The sequence below is a fragment of the Myodes glareolus genome, chromosome 5, assembly GCF_982192425.1.
Source record: "Myodes glareolus chromosome 5, mMyoGla1.1, whole genome shotgun sequence".
In the NCBI taxonomy this organism is placed as follows: Eukaryota; Metazoa; Chordata; class Mammalia; order Rodentia; family Cricetidae; genus Myodes; species Myodes glareolus.
Window position 1 is genome coordinate 35,662,413 of NC_142030.1, and position 12,139 is coordinate 35,674,551.

Below are 12,139 nucleotides of genomic sequence, written 5' to 3' on the forward strand. Positions count from 1 at the left end.
GTACCATAATTTAGTCATTCTTACATTATAAGCATTTAGAGTTTCCAATACATACATTTATATATAATTTTGGAGCTATTGCCAAACCCCTCCAGAAGGATTGTGGAGTTCCCATTCCCAGGACTAACTGTAAGAGCCCCTGTGTTGTGGGATATTAGTTAAACATGTGTTATATCTGTTTATGCTGTAGAACATTTGTTTGATGATGCAAAGATGTGTGGCATTCTTTTATGTTGTATTTGTTTAACTCTGTGAAGCTGTGTTACTTTTCCTGTCTAAAACACCTCATGGTCTAATAAAAAGTTGAATGGCCAGTAGTAAATGAGGAGAAAGGATAGGCAAAACTGACAGACAGAGAGTATAAATTGGAAGAGAAACTGGGAAGAAGGAGGAGGAATAAGAACAAGAGGAGGAGGACGCCAGGGACCAGCCACCCAGCTACACATGGGAGAAGCAAAGGGAAAGATATACAGAGACAGAGAAAGGTAAAAGCCCAGGGACAAAAGATAGACAGGACAATCTAAGTTTAAGAAAAGCTAGGAAGAAATAAGCCAAGCTAAGGCCAGGCATTGATAAGAAAGAATAAAACTCCATGTGCAATTTATTTGGGACCTGGGTGGCAGGCCCCCAAAGAGCTAAGAGAAAAAGAGCCAAAAAAGAAAAAAAAAACTCAACTACACCCCTTTGTGTCCATAACCTCACCAACAGAAGGTACTGTCATATGTTTAATTCTGTCAGTCTAAGAGGAAAGAAGTTATCACTTTAAACATTTATATTCATTCATTTATTCATTTTTTAAACTTTTATTTTATGTGTATGGGTGTTGTGCCTACATGTAAATCTGTGTACCACATGAGTGTCTGGTGCCCAGTGAGGTCAGAAGAGGGTGTCCGCTCCCTGGAACTGGAGTTATAGATGATCGTGAGCCACCACTGTGGGTGCTGGAAATTGAACCCAGGTCCTTTGGAAGAGCAGCAGGTGCTCTTAACTACTGAGCCCTCACTCCAGCTCCTGGGAAGAAGTGTCTTTATGCCACTTTAACCTGATTTCTCTAACTATAGGTAAGTTATGATTGTCTGGGGATCATTTTTACGTTACTTTTTTGAGAACTGTTTCTTCTTTCCTCCATCTTCTCATTTCCACTTGGGGCCTTTATCACCCACCCACCCTTTAGAAGCTCTTTATATTAGAAACATTAATCTATGGGCTGGGCGGGGGTGGCACTCGCCCTTAATCCCAGCACTCGGGAGGTTGAGGCAGGCGATCGCTGAGTTTGAGTATAGCCTGGTCTACAGATCAGGTTTCAGGATAGCCATGGCTATACAAAAAAAAAAAAAGAAAAGAAAAAAGAAAAAAAAGAAAAAAGAAATATACTAGCCTTTTGCCTAAAGTATAGGTAAAAATATTTTCTTCAAGTTTATCACTTGACTTTTGACTTTGTGGCATTTGGGGTCATAAAAAGCTTTATTTCTCTGTAGGCAAATTTAACAGTTTTGTCTTTTGTCACAATTTTTTGCGCAATTCTAAGAAAACCTTTTCCTATATCAATATTAAAGAATTCAAACATGACTCCTTTGGCAAATATAGTTTTATTTTTACATGTGGATTACTAATTGTTAGGCATTTATCTTTCTGTTTGTTGTATGACATGTCTAATGTTACCTTTTTCTAAATGGCTACCAGTCACCTTGGCATGATTTGGTACAAGAGTTGGGGATGCAGCTTAATGGACAAGCACTCACCTATGTGGTACAGAGCCTGGGATTCGAGCCAGCATCACAAGAAAGGCATTCAGACTTTCACCGCGTACTAAACTGCTCTATGTATGCATCCTGACATGGATCCTCCTGTTTCGTTCCACTGGTGTATTTACCTATTTATATATCACATGCCACTGTTTAAATCAAAGAGGCTTCAGAGCAGGTTAAGTTGTCTGGTAATGCTGGCTCCCCACAAACAGTTTTCCTTTTAGAGTGTTCTCCCACAATTTTTGCAACTTTGTTTTTCCACACAAACTCCAGTGTCAAGTTTTATGCTTGTATCAAATTTTATCTGCCATAACAAAGCTTGTTGTCTTGAGATTTTTGCTGTTGTTTTTTACTTATTTGAATTAGATTAAATTTACATATTAACTTAATGAGATTAACACTGTAATGTGGAATCACACACAAGAATGGGGTCGTCTTTCCATTTACTCGTGTTCTTATTTCTTTGTAAAATATGTAAATTTTTCCTTCCACAGCTTCTGAGAGAGAGACAGAGATCAAAACAGAGACAGAGAGAGGGCGTGCACCCACACATGTTGGTATGTATGCAGTACATAAACATGTATGTGTGTGCATTTAGAGGCCAGGGATCGACACCAGTCTTGTATTGCTCTCCACATTAGGTTTTTGGGGGTTTTTCTGAGACAAAGATTTCTCTGTAAGGCCCTAGTTGTCCTAAAACTTACTCTATAGACCAGGCTGGCCTCAAACTCACAGAGATCCGCCTGTCTCTGCCTCCCAAGTGCTGGGATTAAATTAAAGGTGTGCGCTACCACGTAAGGCTTCCACATTCATTTTTGAGACAAGGTTTCTCAGTGAACCTGGAGCTCAGTGACCAGCAAGACTGGCTTGACAGAAAGCCCCGGTGACTCTTCTTGTCTCCATCTCCCCAGTCTGGGGATTACAGAAATATGCCATGAAACCCAGCTCTTTTTATTTTTTGACATGTATTTAAGTATGTGTATACAGGGAGGAGGAGAATGCGCACCTGAGTACAGGGACCTGCGAGGCCAGAGGCAAGAGATCCACTGGAGCTGGAGCTACAGGTGGCTGTAAGCAGCCTGACAGAGGTGCTGGGAACCAGACTCAGGGCTGCCCCAAGAGCAGTGCACTCTTAACCAATGAGCCATCTCTTACTCTCTACACCAGACTCTTCATGTGGCTGCTGCATATAAACTCGGGTCTTTCTGCTTGTCAATAATTTTTCCTTCTATGTTGTTGTTATTTGATTGTGTGTAAGATGAAGTCTGTTAATTTTAGTTTGGGTTTTATTTTTGTTCTGTTGGTTGGCTTTTTGTTTGTTTAGATATTGTCTTATATAGTATAAGTGGGTCTCAAACTTACTACACAGCTGAAAATGATCTTGAAGTCCTGACTCTCTTCCTCTCACTCACAAGTGCTAGGATTACGCACCATGCCTGGTCCTTGGTTGATCCTGCTACAACATAAATTCTTTTATTATTTGAATTAAATTTATCTTTCATTCCAGCTATATCAGAGCATGTGTAAATAGACTGGTTTTTTTAAATTAGTTTTATATTCTGCTGCCACATGGAATTCTTTTACTATTTGAATTAGTCTTATCTTTTCTTCCCTGGGAAATTTCCAGGCATGTTGCATCAGAGTGTGTATGAAGAGACTTTACTGCACTGGATAGAAACTCTAGTGTAAGATGAATACTTTCAGCCAAACGGTGGTGGCGGCGCACACCTTTAAAACTACAGAGAAACCCAGTCACGGAAAAAAAAAAAAAGATTAATACTTTCACATATGGACATCTTTATCTCCTCCTAATCCTGTAAAAGTGCTGTGAAAACCTTTTTTCTTCTTCTTTTAATTAGACATTAGCAGGCTAGGAATATAGTTGTGCTGACAGATGCTTCTCCGAAGTTCCCAGGCCCCTGGTTCAATCCCCAGAACCATTTAAAACCTTGTATGGCACATGGTGACATAGGTGGAAGATGCAGACAAAAGGACCAGAGGTTCAATATTTCGTATCTAATAGCTGGTGCGTCTAAATTTTATATCTCTAATGTAGTCAAGTTTAACTACTGTCTTTCCCTAAAACTTTATATAGCCAGAATCCCCAAAAGCCTTTTTTTGATTGTTTCAAATTGATAATTTCTGCCTTAACATTTAATTTGAAATTAGCAACTGACATATCTACTTTAAAACAGTGGACTCTGATTTATTATATTATAGTTTTCTGTGGTGCCAGAGATCAAATCCAGGGTGAGGGACATGCTGGGTCAGTGCTCTACCACAGTGCTGCATCCCCACCTTGATTTTCTTTATTTACCAAGACCAATTTCTTTTTGATTAACACATAAATTATACATGTTATTGAGATGCCATGTAATGCTTTAATGTATGAACACATCATAAAATGTTCAAATCCAGTTAATCAAACCTATCTCTACATACATTTCTTGTTTCTTTATGGCAAAAACATTTTAAGTACTTAATTCTAGCTTTGCTCCAGTGTGCACTGCTTTCTGTAGTCACCCCACTGTGCAAAAGAACAACACATATAATTTTTCTTATAGATATTCTAATATGCCAATAAAGTTGCAATATGTTCCTAATAAGTGGCTCTTTTTATTTTATTTATTTTGCAGTGTTGGGGATCAACCCAGAGTCTCTGATTTTATTTACTTTTTTGATAAGCATCATTGTCTAGGCTAGCCTCAACTTTATAATATTTTACATCAGCTTCCCAAATATGATTTCAAGTATGAGATATCCCACATGACTTATTTATTTATTCATTTATTTATGTATTTTGAGATGCTAGAAATCAAACACAAAGTGTTACATAGAGTAGACAAGATCTTTACCAGTGTGCTATACCCTGGTCCATGGAAGGACTATAAAATAATATAGCCACTATGGAAAATAGTTTGGTAATTTCTCATAAAACTATGGTATGCTTTAGGAATACAATCCAGCAATTACACCCTAGAAACTGAGTCACAGAAATGAACATTTATGTTCACACAAAAATTCTTAAAACCCTCACGGGAAATAACTCAAACATTCTTCAACAAGTGACTAAGCAAACAGCAGTGTATGAACGTAGCAGAACCCCACTCAGCACTAAGAGGGAGTAACTACTGATGCATGCGAAGGTCTCCAGGAAGGAAGCCAGTTTTTCTAAGCAATGACAGACTATGAGTCCCAGAGGATTTTTAATTATCTCAAAGACTCAGAGGGTCAGATATTATACAGGTAAGCTTCAAAAGTCTGTAGAATGATTGAGAAAAATGTTTTCTTTTTTTTCTTTTGTCTATATACATTTTTCTGTAGACAATATCTCACAGATAACTCATTAAATGCTAAAAACCACCACTTTGTAGACTCCCTAAAATGGAAATGAAACACTAGCTCCAATACTTTATGTGGTCAATAATATACAAGTTCATCTTTTTTTCTCTCTCTCTCTTCTAGGCACACAGCTGCCACCTGAGGCTGGGGCCCCTTCTTACCCCTACCATAATCATCTTCTTAAAGGCTAAAGGTAGAGCACAGGTTTAGCATCCATGTTCAATCTTAGTAATGCAAAAAATAAAAATTAGCTCCAATTTCATCTTACAAATGAAAATGTTTAGAAAACATAAAAGCCAGTTTTACTCGAATCTTTCCTAAAATATTTGTTTGCAGACTTCCAGTGGATTTGTAATGAGGTAACATTCCAATGACCCCACCATATATCAAAGATATATCCAAAATGTATTAGATATACTTAGTCTACCATCTGTCCCCACATAGCAACACAGCACAATGTGAAGTCTCAGCAGTTCACCTTACAATCAGATGGCTGACTGTGACCCTTGGCTTTCTGCCTCTGGTAGCATCACTAGTCCAGAAAAGATCAAACCCAAAGTATGTTCATACCAGTTTTGTACCATCCTAAAGTCAAAAATTCATGAATTAAAAGCATACTAAATTCAGGATATTCAAAATATGTCTTACATTTTTCAGGTCGGACATGTGAATAACTTCCAAGATTTACTAACTGGCTGGTAAATGTTGATTGGAGTACTGTCTCACCAACCCATTGATCCTCATAAACAGTGACATCTAAAAATAAAACACAACAAAATCCCGTCACATCATGAACTCCTTTAGACTGTAGTTCACTTATCAAGCACACAGTAGTAACTAGTCATATTAAAACATTATGTACACATCTTACACACCAGGCAACTAGAGTTCTTACGGCAGAAAATGATAAAACAGCAAACTTAAACTCTGAACCTAGACCCTTGCCTATAAGGCATGAACAAGTCAGGAGTCACCTGGTCCAAGACAGAGGAGGAAAACGAATTCACACTGCCCTCAGCTGAGCTCAACTTTCCCATCCCACTCCCCAAACTTTCTCCCAGTGCGCAGCAGTAGGAGTGATTTCACAACAAAATGTCAGACTCCCAGCATCAGTGACACACTGAAGCATGTCCCCTCTTCTACCCAAAGGAAATCAAGTCCCAACACCACTAAACCATGGATATGAAGAACTTATTGGGTGGAACCACAACACATGAACAGTCAAGCCTAGATAATATAGAATATATACACACTACTGAGAATTTGTGCCAGCAAGCTATACACATGGCAAGCAAAGAAAATGCTACACTCTTCTATTGGGCTGTCATCAAAAACAGAATTGGTTTATTCAGGTTCAAAAGGTGCCACTGTGGATAAAGTTGGAGGAGACCTGAATTCAACACTATTGCACTGGACCACAAGACCAGGCCATCTGTCCTTTAGCCATATGGTGACAAGTCCCACAAAAGCACTGCCCTGCACTGAGAAGTATCCAACATCACAGTCATTAGTCTTCTGGAAGCCGAGCTAACACCAATGCCCAGAATATCAAGAGGAGAGAAGTATTTCATTTGGTAAAGAAGGAAAAGCATGAGAATGACAAACGGCAAGGCAAGCAAAAGGATACAACTATTTTTCCTTAGAAAGCTCAAAGTTAATACGGAATTTTGTCAGAAAATAATGCTACGAACTCCTTTCCTCGTTATTTGGCTGGTTGGGCTTACAGCTGGACTAAATATTGACTCTTGTCTCATTAAAGAGCTACTGTATGGTGGGTTTGGCCCACATCTTTTTTCAGTTCTTTTTTTATCTTTCAATACATTATCTATTCTGTGTCTAAAACCCATCTGTGATGTAACTGGCTTTAATCAACACCTGTGTCTGTTCCTTCAGTAAGAGTTTAATGGATACATCATTACTGGAGTGATGTGGCAGAAACACTGTCCTTTCATAAAAATACTGCTAATAAAGCAAAGGAGTTAATAAGACACATAAACACAACCATAAAACGGCAAAAAGAAGCCTGGTGGTGGTGGTACATGCTTCTAAGCCCAGTGCTCTAAAGGCAGAGAGGCAGGTCAGATTACTGAGTTTGAGGTCAGTCTGGTTCAGGACAGCCAGGGTTACAGAGAAATCCTGTCTCGAAACAAACAAAGAAATAAAATAGCAAAAGAAGCCCCATGATAGAATTTCAACTATCACATGATGGATGGTTATGAGAAACAACCCGGGAAGGCTTCTTAGAGGAGAAAGTGAAGGGGAAGGCAGCACAGACCAAAGAAGGGAACTACAGCCCCAGAAAGCAGTAAGGAGAGCAACACACTACAAAGGGTCAGTCACACCCAGTATAGGCAGATGGCAAGGAAAGAACCCTGAGAGACAAGAAACAAAAACCACAGCTTTACAAAGCAAGCTGCCACTATACTTAATGGCCTTACCTGTAAGTAAAATTATGTCCCCAGGAAACACTGTAAGTGCCCAAAATGCTGCAGTCCTCCACAGAACAACTCTCCTCTTCATTTCTGATTGATCGATTACTACAATTGTTGCTAATGGCACCTTAGAGCCAGAATGTGGTCCAGATTTTACGTTTATTTCCTTCACATGACATGGGGTTAGCACCATGACTAAGCAATTATACTTCTGACTTTTAGAGTCACAATTTTTTATTAATGATATTTTTTTAATGGCCTTAAATTCAGACATGCTCCTCCAGGGCACTGTTTTGGCTGACTCTCTTGTATTAGAATCCATCCTTGGCTTCTTGGACACTTGATGGACTTCTGAAAGAGCTTTGGAATGGTGGGAAATAACTTTAGAAAGGTGGGAAATATCTTTAGAGGACCGGCTTCTTGTTGCAGCACTTTGGCAGAAGGCAGTTAGTTGAGAGCACAGCATCCCTGAGCTACACAACTCAAGGCACACCTCCTTTGCTGGCAGGTTTTCTTCATTACTACAAAGATTTTGTGAGCTTCTATTATCTTCAAGACTTTTTCCAGGGTTTCTGTGAACGTGACTGCTTTCTGATTTGGGACAAACAGGACTAAAAAGTTCCAGGGAATATGCCTGGCTTTGCTCACTTTCAGATCCTTCTTCAGAATCTTCTCTGGGCTTAACAAGATTATCTTCAGCTCGCCTTCCTTCTGGACATCCTGTAGGTTCCATCTCCATGTTTACTGTCCCTTTATTTAGACAGTCTTGCCCTGCATTATTCCTATGAGCTAGAAAAGCACGCTGGCTGGAGGACATTATACTGAGAAACTCAGTGTCGGTAGATATTTTCTGGTCTGAGGCCTTCCCAGCTGCCCCCTCAGACTCTGAATCACACTTCATGTCAGAGGAAAATACCTCCTGACCCTGCCCTTCATGTTCAGTTGGCACAGGCTTTGTTCTCACAGCGCCCAGCCCTGTGTCAATCTGTTCAGTACAATCCAAATCCAATCCAGCTGTGCACTTATGATCTAAAGCAAACACATCTGCTTGAAAGTCCTCAGCACAGGGATCTGACTGGTTTCTGGACTGCTCATCTATAATCTTCTTAGCATCACACTGAAGCTTTTGATATTTTTCTTCTTCAGGTAAATGCTGACCTCTGTCCTTAAACTCACATATCTGCACATCAGGCATATCACTCCGGCCTGAGGGGTGAGCCTTCTGCGACTTCATACTCTGAGTTTCAGAAGCAGAACAGATGAAGCCATCTTCCATCTGCACAGACCTAGTCACATGAGTGGTTAAAAGGTGACCACTAAGAACATCTGGAAGAGCTGCAGTTTCTGGGATTTGGTAGTCTTTCAGATTTTCAAGCTCCTGGTTTTCAGCCTTCAGATGTAAAGACTGCTGTTTATACAAAAGCTGGATTTGTTCCCAGGCATTGGCAGTGGAAGTTGTTCCTTGTGTTATTGTCATTTTCAGTGGAGCAACTGGAGCACCCCAAAAAATGTGAACTTGGGATCGACTCATAGTTTCTGATAAAAATAAAAATTTCAGAATTAATTTCTTAGTAGTCGTCTACCTAATATGATGAAAACAAACTATTAATTCAAAAACATGCCATTTAGTTTGGTATGCTAATATAATTATAAAATCAATAAATAAGAAATTATAGAAAAATCAGAAAGTTGGTGGTGGCACACAGCTTTAATCTCAGCACTTGGGAAGCAGAGGGAGGCAGATCTCTGTGAGTTCAAGGCCAGCCTTGTCTACAGAGCAACTTCTAAGACAGCCGAAGGGTTACACAAAGCAACTCTATCTTTAAAACAAGAAAATAAAATCAAAAGAAAGTCTTCTGTTGTGGGATAATGCTCTTGTACACTGTAAAGATTTGTCACTCATATTAGTTTAATAAAATGCTGATTAGCCAGTAGCTAGGAAGGAAGTATAAGCAGGACAATCAGACTAGGAGAATTCTGGGAAGAGGAAAGGCAGAGATGCAGTCACCACCTGGATGCAGAGGAAACAAGATGAGATGTCTTATTGAGAGATACTAAGCCACGTGGCTAAACATGGACAAGAATTATAGGTTAATTTCAGTTGTAAGCATTAGTTAATAATAAGCCTGAGCTAATAGGCCAAATACTTTATAATTAACATAAGCCCCTGTGTTTCTTTGGGACTGAATGTCAGTGGGACCAGGCAGGACAGAAACTTCCATTTACAGTCTTCAGTTAAAGACTGAGAGAAAGGCCAATAAGCTGGCTCAGTGTAAGGCACTTACTATGCAAGCCTGACAACCTGAGTTCAATCTCGGAAACCATGCTGGAAAGGGAGAAGTGACTCCCAAAGTTGTCCTCTGACCTCTACCATGGCACACCTAGACTTACATTCACACATACATACCACACACTCACTCACACACACAAGTAATAATAATAACTAATAAATCTAATATTAAAATTTAAGTGTAAGATAGAGATACAAAGCTAAGCATCAAACAAGTACATTTTTAGAATCTGCATTTCTTGTGTTGTCAAATCCTGTTACAATTAAATAACAACTTAGCTTTAAAGGGCAGTTATTTATTAATTGTATCATATTATCCTTAAATATCTGTCTTCTTAACTCAATAAACTCTCTCAGTTAAGTTTTGAACCTCCTCTGAACTCAATCTCATAATCAACAGAAGGCACAAACTGAAAGGCAAAAAAACAAGTTAGTTTGTTGTTTTGTTTTTGTTCATTTGTTTGTTTTTCGAGATAGGGTTTCTGTGTAGCCTTGGCTGTCCTGGAACTCAGTCTGTAGACCAGGCTGGCCTCAAACTCACAGAGATCTGCCTGCTTCTGCCTCCCGAGTGCCAGGATCAAAAGCATGTGCCATCATGCGTCATGTAGTCTAGGCTGGTCCTGAACTCGTTATACATCCAAGGACGTCCTTGAATTCTAACCTTCTGGGTTTAAAAGTGTGCATCACTATGCCCAGCTTCATCTTTTCTATAATACAGACAAATTCAAATTGATGGTAATAACTATGTAATACATAAAAAGAAACTCATCATCATTTAAAACCTTTTTTCACTATCCGGACGGTTGTGGCGCACGCCTTTAATCCCAGCACTTGGGAGGCAGAGGCAGGAGGATCTCTGTAAATTCAAGGCAAGTATGGTCTACAAAGCAAGTTCCAGGACAACCAGGACTGTTACATAGAGAAACTCTATCTCGAAAAACTAAAAACAACAACCAACAAAGCAAACAAACAAAAGACAACCACTTTTTTTCTACAAACTATGGTACTTGATGTAAGGAAATCTGAGCAAACACCCTATTGATTGGTCAAGAAACACTTCAATTTATCACTTGCTCATAACTGACTTTAATTAAACAGATATATTCCTATTACTCACTGAAAAGCATTGATTAGTGCAACCATATGGAGGCAAAGGCAGAGAAGGTTTTAGGAATGAGGTACTTTTGACGTCATGTACTCTTGTACTCTGACTACAAACTAGGGGTGGGGTGGAGATGATTACCTAAACAGTGGTCTTGTTTGAAATTCACTGCCATTAATCCCCAAGTGGGTCCTAGCAATCCTGTTCCTGCCTGTACAACCCCTTTTCAAATAACTTTTATATCTCTTACCCAGTCCTCACATACAGCAGGTGATCATATTACTGATTTCTCTCACATTTACCAATATAATTCCATGGAGTCTATATTCTCTCCTAGTTTCCTGACATTATTGCTGAGCTCTCATAAATACACACACACAGGGGTGTGTGTGTGTGTGTGTGTGTGTGTGTGTGTGTGTGTAGAAGCACATGAAGAGGCCAGAAAAGACATTGAGTATTCTCTACTAACCCCTTTACTCTTTAGGTTTTTTTTTTTTTTGAGACAGAGTTTCTCACTGAATCTAAGAGAGCCAAGTCAATATAAATGCATCTTCTGAGCACATAAATTTTAATGGAAAAAATAGCATTTAGAATATATAACTTAGCTGGGCAGTGGTGGCACATGCTTTTAATCCCAGCACTTGGGAGGAAGAGGCAGGTGGATCTCTGAGTCTGAGGTCAACCTGGTCTATAGAGTAAGTTCCGGGACAGTCTGGGCTATATAAAGAAACCCTGTCTAGAAAAAGAAAAAGGAAAAAAAAAAACAAGAAAGAAAGGAAGGGAAGGGAAAGGAGAAGGGAGGGGAATTGGGGAAGGATGGGGAAGGAGGAAGGAAGAGAAAAGGAAAGAAGGAGGAGAAGAAGCAGAAGGAGGAAGAGGAAGGAGGAAAGATATATAACTTAGCCAGGCATAGTAGCACAAACCAAATTTTTAATCCCAGCACCAGGGAGGCAGAGCCTGTGAGTTCAAGGCCAGCCTGGTCTACAAAGACAGTTTCAGGACAACCAGGACTGTTGTACAGAGGAAACCCTGTCTCAAAAAACCTTTAAAAAATATTTTTTAAAAAAAGAATCAAGAAGACTTGGGTGTGTGTGTGTGTGTTTGTATATGAGTGTGTCTGTGTATTACACATTTATATCCTAGTACTTTGGAGACAAAAGCATCAGGGCCCTCCTAAGTTTAAGGACAGCCTGGGGCTACAAAGTTAGACTCTCTCTCAAAAAGA

The 12,139-nt window shown here is 39.4% G+C and overlaps 1 protein-coding gene across 6 annotated transcripts in view; it reads right to left on the bottom strand.

The window, feature by feature from the left end:
* Positions 1 to 12,139, bottom strand: part of Shld2 (shieldin complex subunit 2) — a 79,158-nt gene that overhangs the window by 22,232 nt on the left and 44,787 nt on the right. For all 6 annotated transcript variants that reach the window (XM_048421534.3, XM_087906261.1, XM_048421533.3 and 3 more), the window contains 2 exons: positions 7,529 to 9,058; positions 5,739 to 5,846 (listed from right to left, as the gene is read on the bottom strand). In XM_048421534.3, the coding sequence (XP_048277491.2) occupies positions 5,739 to 5,846; positions 7,529 to 9,053 (1,633 nt within the window). In that variant the 5' untranslated portion in view covers positions 9,054 to 9,058. The remainder of the gene's footprint in view (positions 1 to 5,738; positions 5,847 to 7,528; positions 9,059 to 12,139) is intronic.